Genomic DNA, 25,788 nt, shown 5'->3' with positions numbered 1-25,788 from the left:
TAAAAATCAAAGAGCAAATTCAAGATTAAACACATGGCGAAAGCATTGATCCAGTGAGTCCTTGTAACTGAAATCCCTGCAAAGTGTTTTGTAATCATGAACACACAACTGATCAAAAGTAAGAGTTGGGTCAGGCCATGGTCACTGCAGGGACGCTGGGGATGCTGGCCCCAGCTGCTGTTTCAGATCCTCCTGGACGAGAGGTGTTTCAAGCTGAGATTCATGGCCAAGCTTTAGGAAATGCTACACTGAAATGGCAAGCAAACATGTAAGATTTAGTTGCCTTTTCTAAGCGTTCCTAGTTTCGATCAAATTCTCAAAGGACCCACAATATCCATGACCTTCCCCCAAAGTGTGCTAGGGATGGTGTAAAACCACCTGCCACTTATTTTAAATAAATTCCATCAACTATATGAACAAGCATGAGTGGAAATTACTTAGCAAGACAAGTTTATCTAAAAACAAGTAACACTAGTATCAAGTCTCTGCTGTACCATGAGACTTCTAGAACGTATGATCACAGATTTTTTAAAAATAAAGTTTGAGTTTACATTCTGTGAAAAGAGTTCTGAAAGGCATCAAAGAAATCACGCCAGCACATTATTCAACACATTCAGAAGAAAAGAATCGGCTGCTTCTCAACCTTAGGTAAGGTAGTTGCAAGCATCTGAAGTGATTCCTCGACGTCCAAACGTCTGGTGGCCTTAGTCCCAATTCACACAATGAAGAGCTGCCTCGTTTTCTGTTCTGATGTTGTATCTCAGAAGCAGAACCCCGAGGGAGCCACCCTCCTCTCCACAGTGGCGAGGGGTGTCACTGAGGGCTTGGTCATTCCCTGTCCTTCAGACACATACCGACAAACCCTGACACGTGTAAGATAATTACATGAAATGTCAGCTGCCTGATTCCTTCCTATGAGTCGGATGCCAGGAATCACCTGGCAGCGTCCTTGTTTGACAGCCTGTGTTCACCTCTCTCTTTCCCTTAAGGCACCAAAGGATTAATTCTGAAACTCCAAATAAAACTCGAAGACACTGATGGGCACTGATACAGAAAGACCACATATTTCACTCTCTGATGTTTAATTAGCTACTAGATTGTGTAGCCTGTGTGATATCTAGTATCGGTGACTGAATCAAGACATTGGCTTGATTTGGACCAATTCTCCGGGACTTGCTCAAGGCTCCCCACTCGGCTTGTGCCAAACTTCCCCAGAGCCACCCGCAGTCCCAGGCAGGAGCTCCCTGCTGCACCATCAGGATCAAGTGCCTGGGTTTGCAGACGTGCACATGGGGACCACACTGGAGCAACATGCACTTTGAAAAGCAAAATCTTTAATGGCTGATGAAAAACATCATTCATGTGGAATTTAAGAGGTAAATGCACCCATGTAAGTGCCAGGCATATGCTAGTTGGAATGTATACATTATAGACAAAATAAAAAATGGGAAGATTAACGGAATAGAAAGCAAACACGAGTTGCCCTCGGAGAGAGAAACAGGCCAGTGTCAGAGTCGTTTGAGTTATTCCTAACCCCATACCTCTTGTTGCACATGACTGAAGTTCTGGAATATTTTAGAATACTAGCTGCTTTTAAAAAGAGGTCTTTTCAGTCTGGTAGGTCACATTACAGACCAGAGACCACAAATTTATTTCAAGCTCAATTTTTTGGTTTTCAAAATCACAAACTTAATTGCAAACACTCCTCCATGACTCCAAAATGGAGATATATGTCACATTGCTAAGAAGTCTTTAGTTCCCAACATTATGAGGTATGGACTTTGCAGTTTGAGCCAGCAAACGGAGATACTGTGCAATCTAAAAGGGCTGCCTGACGACTCGAGGAAGATGCTTTGTCGGCATGTACACGTAGCCCCGCAGATAAGGCTTCAGAAAGGCAGGCCAAGGCTGCGCTCTCCTTTTCCCAAGAAATTTCCCCTCTTGATCTCCATCCCCAACTCCTTAGGGGCCTGGGGCTCAGACATTTCCCAGACTGTGTTCTGCTGCTGGACCCAAGACACAGGCCGTCAGAGGCTGGGACAGAGTCAAGTCCCAGCACACGTTTTATGAATTACAGTGCCTGGGAGGCATCAGCTTCAAGGGGAGGCACAGGCAGAGATAAAGAAAATGTGCAGAAAGTACATAAAGATAAATGCCTGTAAAATCACTGTTGTTTTAATGCCTTCCATATTGAGGAAATAAAAATGTGAATATTCTTGATGATTTAATGGCAAGAGCGTCCAGCTAAGACCTGTTTGTCCCACTACACAATTTATGCTATTTTATGCAAATATTTATAGTAGCTGATCCTGATTTTCAGTTACAGTTCTGGAGAGCTGGTTTGGTTCAGTAAAGTGGTTTCTAAATGTGGGCACATCACTTTCTCTCATGAAAGCTAACAGAGATGGGGCAGCTGTCCCGTGTCCCTGCTGCAATGCCATTCAGCTGGCGGAGTGACTCTTCGGTGCTACACACAGTCACTCTTGAGTCAGACCTGGGTGCAAATCCAGACTTTGACTCTTATCAGCTCTGCCATCTTGAAGAAGATACTTAATTTGTATAAAGTCATTGTTTTCTCATCTAGAAGATAGGGATGTGTTGTGGGTAAGATTAAATGGTATATAGTACGGCAGGGCCAGTGTTTAGATGAGCATCTGATACACTGTTAGCATAAACTATCCATAACTTACCATTATAATTCGAATTACTATTATGAATGTCATCAGTATCACTATCTAAGGCATCTTCTCAATGGTTCACTGCTTCTCAGAACAGTGGACCGGGAGTTAGGAAACCTATAATACAGTTTTGTCTGTCTCTGAACACAGGGTCAATCCAGAAGGCTGTTCAAACTCTCAGGATCTCATTTTTTCCACCAAGAGAAGAGACATGATCATAACTTCTCTGTGATCTCATAATAGCTTTTGAAGAAACATTTTAATCCTAAAATATAGTTCCAAAATAGTCATATAGATATATTTAAAACTAGCAGTGTTTTTAAGAACCGGTAGACTGGCAGAACGGTCCCACATTTTAAAATTAAAATGAAACTCCTTGAAGTCTTTAAATTTGTACACTTAACTCAGGAAAGTAAATTGTTGGTTTAATCGCTAAAATTTGTCTCAATACAAATTAAATTATTATCCAACTAATGCTAAGATTTTTAAATAGGTATTCATTGATTGAGAGTTTGACTATATTAAATACTGTATTTAAAAATGTCAAAATTTTATGGAGAACTAATCTATCCATTTAATACAGAACCACAGAACATTGAGAATTTACTTATTTTAACATTCAACTTTTCATAATGATATAACCATCCCACCTTACATTGGTGTTGGTACCTGCAAAGTACAATCATGGGTTGTTAGAGATTCACTTCTAACAAGATTCAAGGTCACACATCTGACATGAAGCAGAGGCAAAATCTGAACCCAGGTCTTTCTCGTGCTAAAACCCATGATCTTCCCACAACACCATAGAGAGCTAGTCTGCATATGTCCTGAAGTCCTCTAGGCCCTCACAAGTGTTTTGATCAGGGCTGGCAAACATGCACTGATTTATTCAAAATTTGCTGATCTCTTCCATATGTACTGAATCTAAGAAAGACAAATTCTTCCTTATTACTGAACCAATAAGGAATCCTGAAAGGTTATAGAGTTCCGTAAAATTATTCATAAATTCTTTCCTTCTATGACATGCAGGAAGAAGCACTGATAGAAAGCTTATTTTTAGAGCCCTTACTATACATAAATACAAGACGGATATGATTTATCTCAAAATCTAAATACTCTAGCACCCTGATATAACCTTCTTTGTTTTTCGAGAGAATTTGTTATCAGGTAGGCCTGCCTTAGACCCTATCCCAATGTATTTATTTATCAAATGCCATAAAGTCCTCTTAAAAGGTAAATCCCAAGATGAATGTATAGTGGTGTGCCAGAGAACACTGGAAGGATGGGAACCCCTCTTCCTTTCCCCAGTCTTGAACAGATTCCCAACTACTGTATAATCTTCCATATTCTTTGCTTGAGACAAACCTAAACCACAAATGTGTGTCTTTGATGGGAAAAAAAACTGAGGCTTCAGGTGGTCAAAGCCTTAATTTCTTACATACTTTGCTGGCACCAATGCCAGACCATTATTTTCTTAAACACTTCAGAATGACATCAGCCATCAACAGAGAAGCCAGCTGCCTTCTGAGTATCCCATAGAAACACAGCATCATCCCTAACAGGCCACATTCCTCATACCTCACTGGTTCCAACTTGAAATGCGAGCGTGCATTCTGAATCCACTGTGACCAGAGATGGGTAACTAAGCAATTGGTGGTCACTCACTGTTGACAATTCACAGCATGACTGCAAAATTTACCTCTCAAGTTCCGCAATCTTCTTGTCCTTGTCATTCTTTTCGTTCTCCACCTCCTTGAGGATCTCCAGCAGACGGTCGACTTCTGCTTGGGCCTTGCCACACTCGTCGCGATAGTAAGATGCCTCTTTATCAAGCTGTTTTATTCGGTCTGCAAACTCGGGGTTCATCCTGGAGTCATCTTCAATATTATGAGCCTTCAACATTATATTTTTAAAGAGTGTCGTTAAGACAACAATTTAGAATAAGAGATTGTGCAGTCACCAATGGCCCAGAAATTAACTTTAGAGAAAAATAATAATCACCAAGAATTATGGGTATACTGTCAGTTAAAAGGCAAAATGGAGAAATTGCACATTTCAGCCACCTTAGGACAATGCTGATTTTAAATTATACTTTACTTTCTCTGAGAGTTTCTTTTATTGTTGATATTTTGTTCCATTAAATGGTGCTACTTTTTGCATTTTTTCCCACCAAAAATTCTGGGATGATGGGAATAGAGACTGTAATGTCTACCTGGCCATTTGTCAAGAACTAAGACAAATCATCTCACAGTTAAGAAAGTGATTCACACCAATAGTTTCCTTTTCCAATATAGAAAAACTGAGATAAAAAAATATTAAGTTATTTTCCCAAGAACCATCAAGGGCACATAAAAAGCCAGGTGACGTATAAGAGACTGAACTCTTCATCCCACTGAGAAATTTCAGCAGAAGAGCCAGTCTGAAAGGAAGACTTGGAAGTGAGGAAGGGCTTTCCAGCTAACAGTCATACCCATCAATCCTTGCTCTGCTGATTGAACTTGACCTGCACCGGGTGGAGGAGGAGCTAGTTCATGAACAAGCACACAGACGAGGATCTGCAAACACATGCATGGGTGGGTGGCAGCTTTACACACGAGAACAGACACGGCAACAACACAGCAACAACACTGCAGAATAATTTGCAGCCAAAGTATTTGTGGTTTTTGTGTGTGAAACTGTTATGGCTTTTTTTTTCCCCCAAATAAACTTTTGGCTGAAATATTCCCGGACAGATGGAAATAACACTGCACTGCAATGTTTTGCCTACCCCTTGTTTCCCATTACTCCTAATTGACTTCTTCAAAGAGCAGGCAGGGGAAAAACAAGTCGTTTAACCACAGTGCACGTTCAACATAGAAAGTTCAGAGAAGTCATCTATGTATGTATCTCCAACATCCATGTGTGAAATAGTAAAATGTCAACAATTTATCAGGGCTAAAGTTGTTCTGCTGTCTTGCTATGTAGAGCAAATGTTCATTGTGATTTTTTCTACACTATTTTTTCTTTTTTTTTAAATTTCAGGGAAAAAACAAAGCAAGCAAGCTACAGCTACTGTGGGGTCAAATGAGTCATGCATGGTTAGAAAAATTAATACTAATACTACTGTTAAAAGGTTGACAGTCTTTGCAATGATTTAGTAGAAAAAAATAAAAAATTAGTATAAATAAAAATAAATTTCTTATTTATGACAAAATAATCTTTTTTAGAATAATATTTTGCATGTAACATATTATTTAAGCATGAGGATAGAAGGGAAATAATTTGCTTTCACTCTCCTTAAGATTTCCTTATTCAAGAAAAAAACTCAACTATGCAAAAGATCTTGGAAAAATATAACAATTCAACCTCCTATCAGATACTGGTTTACCCCCTTTTATCACAAAACATTCATTTTTAAAATGTATTTAGAATGTATACTGGGTTTCACTGTAATAGATTAGTAAACAGTTTCAATACAATTAAAATAATCTGAAAAAGAATACTAAGCTAATATGTCTTTAGAAGTTTATTCATCAAATAGTTTTATTTTAAATTGAAGTAATGAATATTTTCATTTGTTAATCTCCCCTTTAAAGTGTAGAGTAGGTATTCTATTTTATTTTATTTTTTTAATTAATTAATTTATTTTTGTTACAGATGTTTCTCCTTTATCCCCCACTGATTCCCCTCCCTCCCCGCCCTGTCCCCAGCTTTGTTGTCCATGTCCATTGTTCATGCATACATGCATATAAGTTCTGTGGTTTAACGCTTTCCCACCACCCCCTCTTTTGGGGATTGTCAGTCTGCACCCCACTTCCACATCTCTGGGACTACCCCATCCCTCAGACTGTTATGTTCATTATATTCCACAAATAAGTGAGATCATATGATACTTGTCTTTCTCTGTTTGGCTTGTTTTGCTTAGGATAATACTTTCCAGGTCCCTCCATGTCGTCTCAAAGGATAAAGATCTTTCTTACAGCTGCATAGTACTCCATTGTGTATATGTACCACAGCTTTTTTATCCATTCTTCTACTGATGGACACTTGGGCTGTTGGTAGATCTTAGCTATTGTAAATAGTGCTGCTATGAACAGGGGGTACATATATTCTTTTTGATAGGTATTCTATTTTAAAAGAAAATAGTCTATATGACTACTTCTATTTGTGGTAATAAGAATCAACTCATTAATCTTGTAAAAAAAAAAATTATGTTTTTAAGTTGCCAAAAAATTTTTATGTTAATTCTCTTTCACTTACTTGTATACTATATTACCATTATTTACAGTAACTAAAAACCTTTTCATGACATTTTCTCAAACTATAACATTAAGATATTTAAAAACTAATTACTAAAATGAGGAATAAGCAGCTAGAAACATTCTAATAAATGAATAAATATGTTTTGATTGCTTACTTCTGACAATTTAAAATTCCTTTCTTGACTCATTTAAAGATTCACAAAGAGCTAGAAATTAGCCACTATAGTTTATTTTATTTGTTTTTATTCTTAAGATTATTATTTATCACAATTTTTAATAAGTGGGTACAGGGTTACTAGTTGCAAGATCTAGACTGTAAATCTGGCCCTGTGTCTTATGACTGACCATAGGAAAATGAATTAGCATCTCTCAGAACAGTGAAAATTACAAAATGACAAACGTGAAAGGCATCATTCATTTGTTTTTATTATGATTATTATTTTATGGTGTGTGTTCCATCAATGGGGCTTATTATACAGCTAAGTTAATAGGTTTATTTAATTTTCATTGACTAGATATTACATATGCCTTAGCAAAGACTCCCTGCTGGGTCTACAGAGAAAGCTGCTGGTGATGAGTATATAGGCCCATTTCTTATTTTAGTTCCTTGAGGAGAAAAAAATAATCCAAGGCTAGCTTTCAACATGGAGGTGAAATTAGATAGGGTGATAGTCTTTTCAAACCAAAAAGTGGGCGTGGTTCAAGGACTCATGGGATATTCAGAGGTACAGAAAGCCGAAGGAAACACATACCTAAATCTAAACCACTACTGACCTCATGTGATGCTCAAGTTAGATCGTGTTATTAAAATACAGACCTGAGTCAAGTTTACAGCTGCCTGGGCGTCTGTTAGATAATACTTGTGAATGCTAATGATTCTCCCTTTAAAAAGGAATAAATAACCTCAAAACTACCTTCGAGTTAAATATATCTATCCATGTCTATATCAATACCTACTAATTTCTGGGCAAAAACATTATGTCAAACCACCTTCAATATCGGTGCCAGAATTTTGGGAAGGGTTTTCAAATAAAGGTGTGAACAGATAGCATCGGGAATGCCTTTGAGGCCGTGGAAAGCTGTAAGGAGGAGTCCTATGGGGACGGGAGAGGAACAGTTTCTCCCGGGTCAACAGCAGGGTCCATGCAAACACAGACCAAGAGACACTTTCACATGACTGAAGGCTGGTGAGTCCCGGCCTGATCTGAGTGTTGGAGCCAAAAGTCTCCACGGAATTTATAAAAGATACTGCAGATAATCAGCTCTCTTCAGCCTGAATCACAACATTCCAGAGGATGGGCTGGCACTGTTAACCAGTATAGCAGGAGTATGTTACGCTGTGATCTACAGACAGGGTGATACTATACTGAAGAAATACAGGAGGAGGCTGAGCGTTTAAAGCCAAAGCTTCCTCCAAAGTTGTAAGGCCAGAGTCTTCATTTAAAAATCGAGTAGAGAAAGCAGTGTATTTGCATTAAGGTAATATTCTTGCCTTTTCAAATTATAGCATGGCTTGTTTAATCCGGACTGGCAAGGGGATAATCGAAAGTGGATAACATATTTGGGCCTAATGTGCTTTAGACACTACAGGGGAAAAAACAGATATAGTTCAATACAGCATTACCTGAATAAATTCTTACCATGGCATTCAGACCCATTTAAAGTTTAGACTGCAAATGAACAGCATTTAGTTCTCCTGTGAACCTGCTGGTTTGAAATTAGCTCCTCCAAAAGGTCAGGGAGCTATTGCCCATCCCATTCTTCTAAGGCATACTAACTTTGTCCGTTAGTCAGGAATCTAGCTCTTGAAAATGCACATTGGTGCAATTTTCCTTTTTTTTTTTTTAAACAAATTATTGAGATGACATGTTACTATCTCCAATTATAATTGTGGAATTGTCTATGTTCCCTTTAATTCTGTCTATTTTTAATTAAAATTATTGGGGTGACATTGGTTAATAGGCACATTTAGGTTTCAGGTATACATTTCTATGATACAAGATCTGTACATTGAGCTGTGTGCCACCACCCAGTGTGGTTTTTCCTTTAATGATTTATCATAAATACAGCCAAGCACATTATCACTTTCAAATATATCCACCAGTCATTAACACCAAAGGAATGTCAACGAGCATTCTTTTCTAACTGTAGCGATTTCATTTTACTAATGACACCTCTCAGTTCAAGAGCAAATCCAGGGAGCTGGTTCTGCCTCAGAATATCTCTGGTAACTTCTAGAGCAACTTTGAAGCATCTTATAGAAACAGAGAAAATTGGGAAAAGAACACTTCAGAAATATCTATGTAACATATTAGATCAGAAAGCTTTGAGGGTCCTTCAATGATGTTTATTGAATTTCCGCAGTAAGGACATTTCCCCACAATGGGAATAATCTAAATGACGTTTGGAGTCTCGCTGACATGGGCAAGCCTTGGCATTCTAACGTGAACTGATTCTGAAAGCTTGAATCAAGCTCAACCGAGAAATCTGGTCATGACTTAGAACAAGGAGGACATAACAATACCTAGTGGTTATTTTAATAAAAGAATTTACTATCGTTTCAGGAAATAAGAAAAAAAGTTCAGATAAATACCATATCTAAATCAAAGTTAAGAGCAAAAAGGGCTGAAGCCAAACCAGAGATTCATAGCAGCAATACGACAAATTACAAGTTTATTTACACTCCTCATGTGAAAGTTGGTCATTGATTATTTTCAGTAAAATGGTAGTTCATCATTCCAAGTGCCTGGAAAGGATATCATTAACTTTGGTCCAGAAACTTGCTGTGAAACTAGGCAGGGAATATTCAATTATAATATTATATAACATTCTCTCTTTCAAATGAGCCCTAACAATTTTAATAAAAAATAATTTCTTTCAAACAAATGATTAGTCTTGAGCATAAAGTGCAAGCAGTACACTAACCAGTGAATCCGAGGACCTGTCTTCCCTGTGGTTTATGGGTTTCAGCAATAACTTGCTAGATATATGCACTGTAAAGACGGGATTCTTGACTGTGGCACTCACAGGGGTTTAGTGTCTGGTAACAGCACTTAGACACTCTGCTCATATCTTTACAGCAAGGCATAGAAACTACTTAAAACATTTTATTTCAATATTCTAAAAGAAGTTGTAATCTTCACATAATTCTGAGTTATGAACAAAACATTACTTTTTAAAATAACGTTTTTAAGGTTATTATACAAGTCTAACATATTATAAGTTTTAAATGTTATTTTAAATCCAATTAATTAATGGCAAATAGCTGAGATTAAAGAATGCATTTGGAAACTAATAACCATGAGTTTTTGAATCTTACATTATCTACTTATATAGAAAAGTATTCTTTCACAAATTCTAGCTAATTACATCCAGAATGTTCACAATTTGCATGTTATAACTATTCCTTAAAAGAAAGTTCTTATTATAGATGGAAAAAATGGGATAATTATAAACAAACATAAACCAATGTTCAAAATATTTTTTCTGATGTCACATATACAAAATAAAAAGAATCAACTATACATTTAACACTGTTTAAGACCCTTCAAACAAACAAAAATAATTATTAAGGTAATACCTTTTAACTATGAAATCTCTTAAAATTAACAATATAGAGAACTGAGGTAATTACCTACATGTTCTGAAACAAAGCATGTAACTTCCAATCTTGAGTGTCATTTCAAATATTACTGGATCGTGTGTGTGTGTGTGTGTGTGTGTGTGTGTGTGTACATGTTGCATGTATGTCCTGAATTATATATCCTGAATAATCTCTTAAATAGTTATGATTTGCCAGACTATGAGTGAATCAACTAAATTCCAAAAATAGACTAAAAAAATCATAAAAAGAAACCACTATACCTGGAAAAAGACTGTGAAAGTATACATAATTCAGCCCATCATGTTCCTGGGATTACACAGACCAACAATAACATAAAAATCGAGAAAGACCTCACTGAACATGAACAAGAATTTTCCCCCCACCGGACTGGAAAAATGCTTGATCATTTTCTTGTAAATCCTTATGTAAAATGTGAGCTCTGCAGAAGATGCATGTGCAGAAGAAATAGGATGGCAATGGATAGTGACCAGGCGGGGGACTCCTATGTGTGTGGGAACATCAGAGGTGTCTCAGGTGTGCCCTGGCCATTGGCAAGGTTGCCCAGGGCTTCCCGGTAGCTCACTGCCTCATAGCAATGAGGGTTCTACACAAAGCCCTACACTAAGGACTCAGAGATCTGGGCACAATAACCTCTAGGACTACAGCAAAGAACGTATTTGAGACTGACAACACACACACACACACATTATTTGTCTCGAATTAAGAATTAAGGGAAGAAAAGAACTCAGCTGAAGATAACCTGCAGTGTTTATAATGACAAGACAAAGCTCCTCTGGGAGGAGAGACTGGTAGTTAAGCTGCAGAAAGGTTATTATTATAAAAAATAATAAGGATACAAAGCCAAAATTTTAGATTCCTAAGAAATGGCTATAGAGTATCACTTAGTAAAAAGGGTTTTTTCAAAGTAGGTTTATTGCTACTCTAAGGAAACATTACTCCCAGGAGGACTTCAAAAGTTATTAACTCTGATTTAGTCTAGATTGATGGAGATAGAACTGATGTAAAATTATCTTATTTAACAAAACAACTAAGTTATAATTCACCAAATTTTGTAGGTGGCCATATAAAAAGAAAACATACAAGAATAAAATTAATTTCATAGGTACCAATAACTAGTTAGAAAATAAAAGAACTATAGCATTCACAACAGTAACCTAAAAATTATATAGAGAGAAATGCTTAGGACTATACTTAAAAAGAAATATCACAGGGGTATAATAGAAAAATATTAAAACTGTACTATAAAAGATCACTGAAATAAATAATAGTTGTATCAAATTCATGAATGGAGACAAATAATAAGGGAAAGATATCAAACATTCTAAAATTATTTTATAAGTTGATTTCAAATTAAAATCACTACCACTTATGCTTTTTAATTGACAAAGTGATCCTGAAGTTTACTTGGAACAATAGAAAATTAAAAGCTAAAAGCATTAAAACAAAGCAGGACAAAATGAAAAGCAGAGAAAGAATTAGGGTGGAATTTGTTTCATTAGATGTTTAAAAAGTTTCCAAAGACACAATAATGAAAACTCTGACCCAACAAGCACTGGGCACTGATAAAAATGAACAGAAACTCAGAAACTAAGATGTGCATATTGACACCTACTCTACAATAAAATAGTGTCAAGATCGATAAAGAATTTTTTGTTAAAAGGCATAATTAGTTGATCCATTAAGAAAAATATGAAGTTGAAACCTCATCTCTCAACATGAATCAGAATAAAATAAAGGTAGGCAAAGTGGTTAAATGGATGTAAAAAGTAACATTAAAAATTGTTATATATAACTGAGTATGCATTCTTGAAATCAGAAATGACTTCTAAGTATAAAGGCAATGAGGAAATCTAAAACATAAACACAGGTCAAGAACCTAAAAACAGTTTTCTATGTAAAAAAATTTAAGACAAATAAAACTTTGCCACAAATTTGACAAAGTTTCTACCCAAAGCATAGGATAACACAGACAAACCAATGAACAAAACAGTACATTCAAAAGCAAGTGCTTAAATAACTTAAAGGAACAATTTACAGGGAAAAAAAGCAAACAAACAGTTAATAAATGTGTTAAAAACCTCAACCACACTAGTAACTTTTAAAAAAGAAAGTAAAAATGAAAAAAATCCACAAATGCACTTTTCAGTTATGTAAACGGCTGACTCGGTGTTGGTCTGGTGTGGCAGAAAAGCTGCCCCTACTCAGTGCTGGAAGCAACGTGTCCTGGTAGAACTTCTCTAAAATGCAAATAGCAGGAACTATTGGGAGCTTTTTAAAAAATCACTGGCCAGGAACTTATTCTATGAAAAAAATAGAAATGTGGAAAAATTAATATGGAAAGATGTCCTTCAGAACATTGTTTATACTGGCAAACACACACACACACACACACACACACACACACACACACACAAAGAGGAAAGAAATGACCAACATTTGGCAAATGAGAAAATAGAGTGGAATAACCATTAAAATCATGTTTTGGAAGAATAGTTAATTATATGAGGAAAATTCTATGTTTTTTAAATAGGATGTAAAACTCAATAAACACTGAGACAATTTTGTGAGAAGAAATAGAATATTCGATTTTAAAAAGAAATGGAAGGTTAGAGGAGAGGAGGAAGGAGGAAGGAAGGGCAGGAGGACAAAGCGAAGAAACAAGGAAAAAGGGAGAAAAGGAACAAGCCAAATGTCTCTAATGATTATCTCTGTGCAGTGAGATGCCTTGTTATTTTTATTTTTCTTCTATGTCCTTCCATACTTTTATAAATTCTCCACTGTGACCATATATTACTTTTATAACCATAAAAACACAGTCATTTAAAAAAAAAAAAAAAAACTATTAAGGATAGAAAATTCATCATGCTGCAGCATCCCTATCAGTTCAAAAAAGAATTGGACCCCGAGAACATGTGCAGACAGGGAGTTAAAATAATGAGAGTTTGGCTATATTCCCAGGATGCCAAAACAATGGGTTAGCTTAATTAACTCAGGAGAAAAGTCAGCCAATGGCTTTTGAATTCGCTGCCTACAGGACTGGAAGGTTCACTTTTGCGTTCTGGAGACCCATTACCGGGGTGTAATAAAGGCAGAATCCATAAGTGCCACGTCATCAACATTTCTGGGAATGGCCCAAAAGTTAACAGAGCGATTTCTTTGGTCCCACCTATCCTGACAGGGATGGCGAACTCCTACCACGGTCCTGGTAAACCTGGGCTGCTGCACGGCAAAGCCCTCCCCAGGTGTCCTGCACTCACCCAGAATGTGACATACTTAGGTTTTCTTCCTGTCCTTAACTAGCAAGCATGAAACAATTTCAGTGGGATTACTTTATATCTTTTTTAAATGATCTAAAGAAAACACTCATTTTTTCCCAGGGTCAGTTTTCAAGCTTGAAGATATTCCAATCTTGTTTGTCTTTAATTCCCCACTGTCTTGGGCTTGCTTATTAACACTTCCATTCAAATGTTAAGGAAAAGGAGATTTGGATTCTTTTTAGCTGCTCTGCTCAAATTCATATGTTGGGAAAGAGGTTAACACAGATGCTCCAACAGGGCATGGTGAATTCCGTTTGCAAAAATAAGAGAGTGTAAGGTGGAGCCTGAACCTTTCCACCCCAGCATGCTGTGCATTACGCTGCAGTGTTCTGGAGCAGGGGCTTAGCAAAAAGCGGTCGGCAGAGTTGTTTCTTTTATCCCTGCTATTCCTTTTCCCTGCGATGGCAATTTATAAATAGGAAGCAATTCCAATGCATGATGGCACAGATCCCATCTGCCAATGACAAATCTGGTCACCTTTTCGTAATATTTCTCCCAATAAGCAACTTGAGTTGACAAAACAAAAAAGCCCTTCTTTAACATGTTAAAGAAACAGACTGCTTCACATAAATGCATACCTGTCATTAGGATTAAAAAAAAATCGGTGATGGCATCTTGACCATTTTACACATATTTTTATACTAATTACCTGTTTTGTTTTGTTTTTGTAGCATTAAGCTATAATCAGAATTGTTACTATCTGTTGTTATTAAGAGGCTATGTTTTAGTTTGTCCTCAGCCAAATGATACCTTTTTACCTCTTATAAAACCCACAATAATGTTAGGTATTTACCAATCTCAAAGAGCAGAGCCCTATTTTTAAATCTAAACCTATTTTAACTTCTATCATTTGAATGTAACATACACTGAGTTGTTGCTAAATACGTGAGCATTTAAGGATCTAAAAAAAAAAATCTCATGAGCCTAGATCTGCAGCTGACCTCTGCTTCTCTATAGCCTCAGACTTGACGTTAAGAAGGAGGTAACATCAAGGCTGGCAATATTTCCCCAAGTTCTTAGTGTTTAAATTTCACATTCAAAAGAAATGGCAGTGGACTGTGCACAGGCCATTTCTTCTGACAAAACGGAAATGGGAAGAGACTCATAAATATTTTCGAAACCTCCCCAGTATGGCACACCGTGACATGTGATCAATGGATCCTCATGCTTTGATATGTTACAGCGGGAACTTTCCAAAACGACTTACTGGGTTGTACATCTGATTGAACAACTGCTCAGCTTGCTACATTGCAAAGTTGGGGAGGCATTGAAGCACAGACAAGGAAAGAAGGAAAGATCCAGAAAAACAGTATTAGCTCAGCAAATCCAGTGCATTTGCACAGACGAACTGGTCGTTAAAAAAGAAGAAATTTCAGTTTCTAAACATTCCGCAGTGAGAGTGAGAGGCTCTGGGGAAATAGAAATGTTGACATTGGCTCCTAGAAAAGAATAGCTGGAATAAGAAATTTAAGGTTTGTGTTACTTTCCCTTTCTCAAGTTAAATAACCCATGAAATAAAGAAAGCTGTCCACTTTTGATGATACATGAAGTGCTGGCCTCCAGCAATGAATCAGAAGTACTTTTGGCCAAGCTTGCAATTTATTCCCTGAACTTCAAAGATGGTAATAATAAAAGATTAATTAAATCTTATCATTGAATTTATGGCTCTTATTTTATATTAACACAAGCCTGAATTTTCTATTCAGTCTAACTTTAAAAAAACATAGATCAGCAAACAGCAGGTTAGCAATAGCAAAATATCAGTAAGCAAGACATTACAGGATTAATAGTAAATGGGAGAAGTAAAAATTTAAGTCAGCAGGAAAACTAAAAGGAACCAAAATTTAGTATTATCCATTGCTCATTACCAGTTTCTCCTGTTAATTCATAATTTAAAAAAAATATCATTTTTAGTGACTATCCTATTATGTTCCAAGTGTTTAAGAATCTGTAACGCTCTCCTGTCTGTGTTGTGTAGAGAGTTGAATGTTTGAGGATTTAAATGTATGAAATGTTATTTTAAATAACACTGTCAAGTTGTGCTTCTCAAAGACCTACATCATTAACTTGAGGCTCAACATCAAGACGCAGAAGGTAAAATACTGTATGAAATTTTTACTTAGCTTTATGCTAAGACATGTGCCTTTAAAGAGATTGAACTTTTTTGTTTCTTCAACTTTAATGAAGTAAATGATAATGTTATTATGGTTAAAAAAACACCACCCTCCTCAAAGATGGTATTAATTGGAAATTAATAAAGAGTATAAATCATAACAGTTCACACTACTTTGATTCTCAGTTGATTTCTAGTTATATAAGGTACTTTTACTTCCACATATCGAACACCAAATGCTCTTTCGAAAGACAAATCGATGCGTGTGTCACTGATCAGTTCCTCTCAATCCATGGGTGTCTACTTAGGATGAATGCATGCACTAATTTATAAGGTACACACATAACTAGTAGTTAGTCATGATTTGGTGAGTACCATTTTATCAACCTATCCGTAAAGAGTCCCTCGTATGTGGACATTTGACTGCGTTATTTTTAAAGAGGTGGGGTGAATTGATAAGAAACAGTTCCTTTTCTGCCTATGACCATTTTTCATCGCAAAGTATTTGGAAACGTCCTAACACAGTATAGTAAAGGGTTAAAAGCAACTAAGAATGTGGAATGTTTTACACAAACTTTTATATACTAACTCACCTTACCAATTTCAAGAATTGTTCAGAAGATAAAAACACAAATTTAAATCTCCGTTTGGATTCCATTGTCACCGGCAGACAAGGATTCTGTTCAGCTAAACACATCTACGTTGTGTAGATTTTATGGCAAAAATACCTGGACGCTCACAAATCGTGAGCAAAATTCCACTGGGAATTCATGGTTTATTTATGACATAATAAAACTATTATGTTTTCAGCTTTCATTTAGTAACCCTTTATATTTTATTCACAAGTCACATACCCTTTTATTTAAAGGGAGGCCCAGACACTCCTTAAGCTTTTATAGCTGCTTATTTTTCCATGAGTAAATGATGTGTTTATATGTATATTCACATACTGTTGGCTTATATTTTCAAATATTTCATGTAGATCTCAATTCTTTTTAAGGTGATGGGTTCTTGAGGTTTTTACGGAACTATTTATTAGCAGAAATTAAAGACTACTAGAAAAAGTATTTTAAACTTTTGAATTTAGTTGATGCTAGAGAGCCAAAAATAACAAAATTGCATCTGCAGGTTAGGTATGAAAATATTTAAATTATAATTACCTTATTTAATCTCACTGTACTATGCATTTAGGAGATAGTATAAGCAAAGATTATTTATATACTTAGAAATAAGTTATCTTTTCATAAATTAAATAGGTCTTTTACAGCAAGACAACCATATTTGTTACTTTCATTCTAGTGATGTGGCAGAATATGAAAATGTTGTCAGGAATAATGCTAAAGTGTTTACAGAATTTGATGTGTGAATTCCAGGACATGGCGTCTACCTGTGGGTTAAAGGAAACCACATGCTCAAAGTGATTTCTCAGTCGAACCATAGCTACGTTGAAAGAAACTAAATTGAATTGCATAGATGTTGATTTATTAAACTGGTCAAGTCATATACATGGAAACCATAAGCATCAATATGTGAATCTCTTCCTTTTAATTACTGGAGGATTTCAAATTCCACAGATGACTTACCCTAAAGGGAGGGTGTCTAGAAAAATAATCTGCAGAAATAATATACGGAGTGCCCGCATCTCCTTAATGGCTCTTCAGAGCTGATGAAGGAACCCTTTCAAGGCCAGGCCCAGCTGAGGCCGCCTCCAGGACTCAGCACAATACAGCTGAGGCGAGATAGTACAAGGACAGCCGCGGGGAGCCAACGGCGCGCCCTCTTTCACAGAGTTATCTCAGAGCCTGCTTTATGATCACAAACTGTTTGGCAAATAAAAAGTACATTTCTTGGTGTGCATGTGTGTATAACATATTGCAGAGCACATTTATATATGTGTGAAGAATGAATATCTATACCCACTGCGTAAATAGCCAACTCAATCTTCATTCAAACACCCTCAAATGGGAAATTTAAATCCCATTTATTGTTCAAGATTTCTGCTTAACTAGACATTGCTTGAAAAAAGTGAGATGTTGAGTAGATTGGGAAATAGATTTTGCAATATAGAGATTTTCTGGCTGTCCTGCTGCAAAGGGATTTGATCTGCATATTTATCTTTTCTGTTTGGTGAGGAGACTTTATCCGTGTGAAATTCTCATGACAATTTCCTAAAATTCTGTGGTAAAGTGAACACACACTGTATAATCACATTTCAGTTATATATTGCATCATACAAAATAGCCTATTAAATTTTAAGATATCCAGAAAAATTTCTCTGCAGATATATAATGCTTTCACATCCCTAGCATCTATATCATATATTTTCATAACTTTAGCAAATAAATCCTCAGTCCAATGTGCTGTGAATTATACATTGTCAAATAGTATTATATACTTTGTTTCATTTTTTAGCTCCTTATCATCTCCTTCCAATAAGTTTATACATTGTCAGAGGGAAACAAAATGCTGAAACTCATAATGTTATGAGTTTTACGTGAACAATGAATGCAGACATACCAAACAACACAGGGCAGAAGTCAGAGGAACGATGCATGACCGGGAATGCACTCCACAGAGATACCCAGTTCAGAGAAAACATGTTAATGCTGCAATATAAAGATTCTGTACTCTTTTCCAAAACCCTCCACATAAAACAAGCTTTCTTAGAAATTAGGGCCATTTTAGGTCAAATATAAATAGTCATCCCACAGATATCCCAGGGACTTGACTATTTTGGTGAACTTTAGAAATGTAATGTCATCAGGTAAACTCTGCAATGTTCCAATAGAAAAACTGACCTATTTCTAAAAGTAGTAAACATTTATCAATGTATAATCGGGCCCCTGGATTCTTTCTTTGTTGCAAATATTTCCACTTCTCTCTTTGATAGTTAAGATTTTCCCAAAGAGTAATGGCTGGCTTTTATATTTTTTTTACTTCCACTACTATTTGCATGTATTTTTCAAGATTTTTGTGGGTTTTTTTTCAGACAGGAAACCCTAAGATAATTTTTCAGGTTCACAGACAGATTCGATGCAGACTTCTTAGGAATAAAGTTAAGAGTGTTTAATTATTTCTTTTATCAGCAGACAGCAAAAGATAAGGGGTTTGTTTCTTTTCCTTTCCCATGTATAAATTCATTACAAAATGAACATGTTTTTTCTTAGGCCTCACTTACCTTTTTTAACTGTGCTTCCAATTTGCTACATTCTTCTTTCTTTTGTTCGATGGCTATTTCTAGAGACTTTAATTTAGAGTCCCTTTTCAGCCCTGCTGAGGCTAATGAAGATGCATGCTCCTTGAGGTCAATTAAACTAGACTGAAAGGGAAAGAACACTCGTAAGGAAAACACTGCCATTTCCACCAGCGATGTCTTCTATCTGAATACATCGATTCTATACATAGCAATAAAGTGTGCGTTAGACAGAAAGAGTAAATATAGTCTTACTAAGGTAACAATGGTCTACTCTGGCCAGGAAATTAAAGTTGGCCAGCTTACAGAACCGAGCAGGATCTAATTGCAACAGAATCAAATGTGACCAAAAGCTGTGGTCAGTCAATGCAAGTTTCACGTCTCAAAGTCATGCTAATGATGTAAGTCCCGAGGTGGTCTTTACATGTCACGGTAAAACAGACACCCCGAACCTCCCATTTACATTTATTGCTGTCAGGTCGTGCAGACGCTAAGACAAATATGAAAGAAAATACTGACTTTAATGCTTTCCCAGCCTCCCTCTCAGGGAAAATCAAGTATAAAAGAAACAGCCTATTTTTTGATAAAATTCCATTTCTTTAACAGATAAATGCCCAGTGGTTTTTCAACCATCTTCTGTATAATCAAAGATAAAATGACTTAAAAATTTAGAGTAGACTTTCTGTTCCAGTCCTTTGTAAATGCAGATGCAGCAGATGTAATGAATCTCTCCAACTCAGACATGGGGTCGCCTGAATTGTTCCATTCATCATTCACACCCAGAAACCAAGGGCTTCCCTGTACAGTCCGAATTCTGAAAACTAAAGACAGAAATCCTTGCCTGTATCACAGAACATAACTTTGCTAGCTAGGAGGGCAATGTCCATCACTAAATATGAAGTCATTAGCAACATCTAACTATGAGACTAAAATGTTCAGGTTTCACCCCAAATCAGCCATGTGTGCATTCCCTGTACATCCATTTACAGCTCAGAGGAAGACGTTGAGCATACAGTGCTCTCTCAGTAAATGATGGTGCCTCATACTTTACTTCTGGGCTGCTTCCCATGCACTGGAATCATCTTGTTGATGAAAATACTACCACCATCACCCAGCAAACAGCCCAGCTCCTAAGAACCCTCCAAGGGACAGGTTAGCCAACCTGACTTTGCAGGTCAGGAAACTGAAGCTCACGTGTGTCTTCTGCAATGTCACCAAGCTATTAAAGGGAGATGCAGGTCTCAAACCCAGGTCTCCAACTCAAATGGCAATACGCTTTATTATAGCACTCCTACAGAAGTAAAAAAGGACTTTATAATCCAGGTATTTTGTCACGGTGAAGATTATTGTTTATAATTTAGATAATCATCTAAAGCTCCCCGGTGACAACAACTATATGTTGTTTTCTTGGTAGCTTTTACATTGCTGGGTGTGACAGCTTTGTGTGTCAACTTGGCTAGGCTATCATCCGCAGACTTTCAAATCAAACACTAATCTGGGTGTTGCTGTGAAGGGATTGTGTAGACATGACTAACATCTACAATCAGAGGACTTTCAATTAAGGATATTATGCTCCATCATCTGGGTGGGCCTGGTCCTATCAGTTGAAAGGCCGTAAGAGCAGAACTGAGGAGTCCCTGAGAAAGAAGGAATTCCACCTGCGGACTGCAGCATCAGCTACTGTCTGAGGGTTTCCTCCCTGCCCTTCCTGCTGGCCTGCCTATGAATTTCAGACTTGCCTAGCCAGCCCCCCTAACTACGTAAGCCAATTCCCTGCAATAAATTTCTTAATACGGTTCTGTTTTTCTGGTGCAAGTTTGACTGACACATCTAGCCCAGTGGCAGGCACATTATTATACAGGAACAATAAATATTTGCTGAAATGCCTGTCTGAAATTCATACAGTGTAGGCATTGTTTATAAAATTATTTTCATTTAAAACGTATGCTCCACCATGTCATCAAGATCTCTTTTCATTTAGGGGCGCATGCGCGCGTGTGTGTTTTTCAAGGTATAAACCCACGAATAACACTTGCAACCAGCGAAGAATGCTGCAAATGGGCCAAAACTCGGTGCTTCTGGCACATGTCAACTACAGTAATTACAGACCCCCAGGTTGGATTATCAGGGAAATAGTAGGAAGAGGATTTACGTTCTTTATTTTCATATCAAAACAGTAATCTCCTCTCTAAAAATTTAAATTTTAAGTTTAAGTTTTAGAGACTACAAATTCTGCTTCTGAGTTTCCTCGAAGCTCCTATTACTCTCCAGTCTTCCCTTCTTGGAACCCTAATTTAGATAGTACTTTAATGTATACAGAATTATTAAAACCCAGTGGCTGAGGTAACGCGTTGCAGCCGGGAGCCAGGTGACCACAGTGGCACAGCCCAGCAGAGGGGAAGGAGCTAGGGCAGCCCACAAGAGAGGGACATTTTCTGTGGACAAAAATAAGGGTGAAGGGACCAGGTGTGGACAACACACATGTCTCAGAGTTTGGGAGACAGATAATGTGCACTGCTGCTTCTCAAACCTCTTCACCAAAGCATCCCTCAGTAAACTAACGGAGGTATCGGCATCTCTGAGTATAGGGTTACGGCCCAACGAGCCTCTCCAGAACCCCCAACAAGCAATTTCTTTAAAGTATATTGTTTTACTGTAAAAATGCAGGTGAGATGCTTTCTGTTTCCATGTTCACTCTAACATGAAAATATCATTTTAAAGTATTTATCATAATGTGAAAATGTCCCAGAAGAGTAGTCACGTTGAACCTATACCTTTGTGTCCAGCCTGGTACCATGTCTCTCAGCTGGGAGGCATTGAGTGATCCATCTGAAAAGCGCAGATGAATGTCAATCACCCAACCCAAGGATTAGCACATGAAAGGCTTTCAACAAAGTGAAGCTGTTATTATTATTGATGCTTTTGTTGTTATCTCAAACAAAAAGCCATGGGACTCCTCCTCTAGGTTATATAAATGTGGTAAGACATCAAGAAGATTTTCCAGGAGCTACATCAGATGCCGTTAGCAGAGAAGATCGCATTGAGCATCACCAATGAAGAGTACGGTAAATATTTTCCTTTGACTTCAGACAGCTTTACAAAGAAGGGTAACTGTGTTCCCCAAACCTTCACACGGGCCCTCAAACCAAGTCTCAAGTCTCTTGAGGCTGCCATGAGAATGGGTTTCCGAGGATTATCAGTGGGGTGCATTTGTGCCTCCAGACTCACCTCTTTTTCAGTCAGCTCAGCTTGTAAAGCATTGACCTTCTCTTTCAGGTCTTTGTTCTCTTTTCGGAAGGATTCTATTTCTTCTAGTCTTTCCCGATCATCTCTCTCCCGCTGTTCTTTCAAACGCTCAATTATTCTTTCCTGGGAGGCAATTGTCAAAAAACAAAAGAGGTAAGAACCAATCAGTGTATATGCCAAGGCATGCTACAAAAAGAAGAAACAAATGTAAGAAATTCTCTACAAGAATCAACAACACACATGATGAAAACTTGGGTTTGCAAAGAGAGCATAACAGATGATGAATACAGCATTTGGCTTGTTAACAAAGTTAGCGTCATCGAGTCGCAAAGGACATCGACGTTCAAGCTCTGAGGCTGTTTTGGGTTCACGGAGGTGCTTGGAAAAGTTCAAGAGCAATTCCAGACGAGGGGGGTTCAGGCATCAAGACTCCAGACCTGCCAAAGCTTGTCTGGGCAGGGAAAGCAGCAGAAGCACCCTCCTGGCTCAACCCTCTTTGCCTTTCCCACCTGACATCTAAAAACTTTCCTTGGTTTCTGAAGACTCTTCTCTGACTGGAAAGTGGATTCAAGTGGGGCAGGACCTGGGCACGCCAGGACTCAGGACTGCCTCACAGTGAGAACTTGAAACAAAATAAAGAACCAGCTAATTGTATACGGGATTTTCCAATGTGTCTGGAGATGTGTATTTACTGCCAGAGATCGTCAATGGCTTATTGGCAATCAGTAGAGACCCCAAAACATTGCTTAGATTTGAGCAAAGTCCACATCATAGCTTTCTTTTATTGAGAGTTTACTACACACGAGGCACTGTGACGTTCCCTGCTAATCGTGTCCTCTTCACAACGGCAAGGTCTGAACCCCTGCTCCTGGGGACAGGGTATGGTATGGAAACCTGGGCGCAGAAGGGCCGCTGACTCATCCAGGGTGATCCAGCTCATAAACAGAAGGTGCACGCTGACATCCAGGGCTCTCTTCGTCTAGCCAAGCCCATGAGACCACACTGACACAAACATGCCTGGAGCCACTCCAGGAGATCTGAGGACCTGTCTGCCCGCAACTTTCCTACTGCCATTAAAATACTACTCCGGTAGACACGTTTCCCAAACTCTGCAGCCTTCCCAATATCAAAATAAGAACCTTCTTCTTTTTAAGGACAATTCCACTTGGGAAAAGTCGGAGTTAGATTGCTAAAATGTGTTTCAGAGTATCCAACACATACCCGAACTTCCCTTTCAGTAGCATCATTAGAAAACATCGGTGCAGCAATGACCCTTAAACATCCTGATATTATTTTTTCTGTTCTGATAAGCACATAGTGCAGACAATTCCCGATGCATAAGACAACGCAGGACAGTGTTTAATGCAGTGGGAAGTTCGTTTGAACACTCAGTCTGTGATTTAAGATCCCCCAGGGAAGCAACTGTTCTACCTCAGTGAGAATAATTTATGTACCTAATGCTTTCAAGGGGGGAAAAAAAGTACCATTATTGTTTTGCAATTATTTAAAAATACTTTAAAATGAAGTATATTATTACAGCAGTGGGGGTGGATAGAACAAATGAGTCATTAAATCGCCTATATTTGTTTCTTCTTGATTCCAGTTACAGTCCTATTTCACTCTGCCTGCGACACTGGAGAGTGGATGATTATGCGATCTACAAAAGAAGGAAATGGCTTCAGTGTATGGTAAGTCTCTCACAGGCTTTTAACGATTTCAGCAACTGAGCCCTTGATGCCTTCGCCTACACTTATTACGAAAGCCTCAGAGCCGGTGACCTGGCCACCAGGCCCTCTCCATCTCATCACTTCCACCACTTGGCTGTTAGAGTGACATTTTTAAAGCCCCAACTGACTGTGTCACCTCACTATTTGGAACCCTTCCCAAGAATCACTCTGGCCCAATCATGTGGCTATTTTTCCCCACTCAGCACCCTTCCCGTGGTTTACTGCGTGCCCGTCCTCCCAGGCCACCTTTGCCAAGGGCAGCGCGGGGATCCAAAGACCTGGGCAAACTGTTTGCATACAACAGGCTATTAAACAGGCTGATGGAAGAAAAAAGAACTCAAATTAGGGATCATCTTGTCTTCAAAGGAAGGGAAATAAAACTAAGTATGTGTGTTAACATCCGGAAGGTGTCAGCGTCATTTGGAGAGTAGGTTGATTTGCTCTAAGCACTTGTACTATTGACTGGGCATTGATGACAAAAAAAATCAGCAAGCAGTATAACGTTTTTAAGTGTTATTGATGATTCAATACTCCAAAATATTTCTCCGTCAATCACAAAACTAATTTAACTGTCAGCCGCACAGGGCCAGATGTCAAAAACATGTGTTAAAAAGCCCTAATATGCCATGATCTACTTGATTAACAGCTAACTTGTAGAAATTCCAACAATGTGTTCTTGTTTTAGTCTTATTTGCATTGGCAAGTGTTCCTTGTGCACTCATCTGGCTCTGCACGGGTCTAATCTATTTGTGCTTTATCACTGGGTGGAACTGACTTGCAGTGGCCTCTAGCTCTGCTATCTGGCTTTCTCCACTGCTTATCTGCTATGTGGCTACAGCAGGGCTTGGGAGCCCAGCCTTATAAACACCAGGGGTTCTGTCTCCTTAGCTTCTGTGTGTCAATCCTCGAACTAAATCATACTCAATCTTAACTTGCTAAGAGGCAGCATTTTTTGCACACTCTGAATATTTGAGTCAGTTCTTAGAAATTAAAAGGAATCACACGCTCCCTGGGATGTCATAATCTAAGTGGACTGGTGATATGATGCCTAATGGGGTCTATTCATTGGCCAAAAGACGTCCAATAATTAAATGTTCTTATGACTCTATACTTTTAATTAACTGTTTTATTTTTTCTCACCACGTCTTGCTCCAGAGGATCTATTCAATTATAGGTGGATACAATCAGAACTTGTGAGGGAAAGGCCATTAAGGACATGGTGATGTAAAAGCACAAAGATCAGAAGACTTGAGATGCAGTCCTATCCCATCTCTCGTGAGCTGAGTGGCCTTAGGACGATGTGGGGTAGGAAACAAAATCCTAACCAAGGGCCAACCTAGAGCGTAAGCGACTTCCTTGAGTGCTGGGTTAGAAGTTAGCTCGGGCCATGGTTGATGAATGATGTCTGCCCAGATCTCAGAAATGAAAAATGGTGCCACACATGTCCCAGATTTTTATTTCTGGGCAAGTCATTTTATTTCCCTGAGCCCTCTGCCCATCTTTAAGAGGAAGCAACATAGATTCAGTGTCTCAAAGTGTGGTTTTCTTACCATGTACATCAGAATCACTGACGCATGCTTGCTAAAAATCATAGGTTCTGGGTCCCAGAGCAGAGCAACTGAATCAGAATCACCAGGAAATGGCACCC

The 25,788-nt window shown here is 38.0% G+C and overlaps 1 protein-coding gene across 2 annotated transcripts in view; it reads right to left on the bottom strand.

The window, feature by feature from the left end:
* Positions 1-25,788, bottom strand: part of ERC2 (ELKS/RAB6-interacting/CAST family member 2) — a 922,431-nt gene that overhangs the window by 464,427 nt on the left and 432,216 nt on the right. For both annotated transcript variants that reach the window (XR_004960151.1, XM_036266685.1), the window contains exons 9-11: positions 22,396-22,536; positions 19,153-19,293; positions 4,378-4,571 (exon numbers count right to left, since the gene is read on the bottom strand). Coding sequence is in view for 1 of the 2 variants with exons in the window: in XM_036266685.1 (XP_036122578.1) it covers positions 4,378-4,571; positions 19,153-19,293; positions 22,396-22,536 (476 nt within the window). In the remaining variant the exon portion in view is untranslated. The remainder of the gene's footprint in view (positions 1-4,377; positions 4,572-19,152; positions 19,294-22,395; positions 22,537-25,788) is intronic.

This window comes from Molossus molossus, unplaced genomic scaffold (assembly GCF_014108415.1).
Source record: "Molossus molossus isolate mMolMol1 unplaced genomic scaffold, mMolMol1.p scaffold_m16_p_18, whole genome shotgun sequence".
Lineage (NCBI taxonomy): Eukaryota > Metazoa > Chordata > Mammalia > Chiroptera > Molossidae > Molossus > Molossus molossus.
Note: the sequence above shows the minus strand (reverse complement) of the source record. Positions and strands in the feature narration are given on the sequence as shown.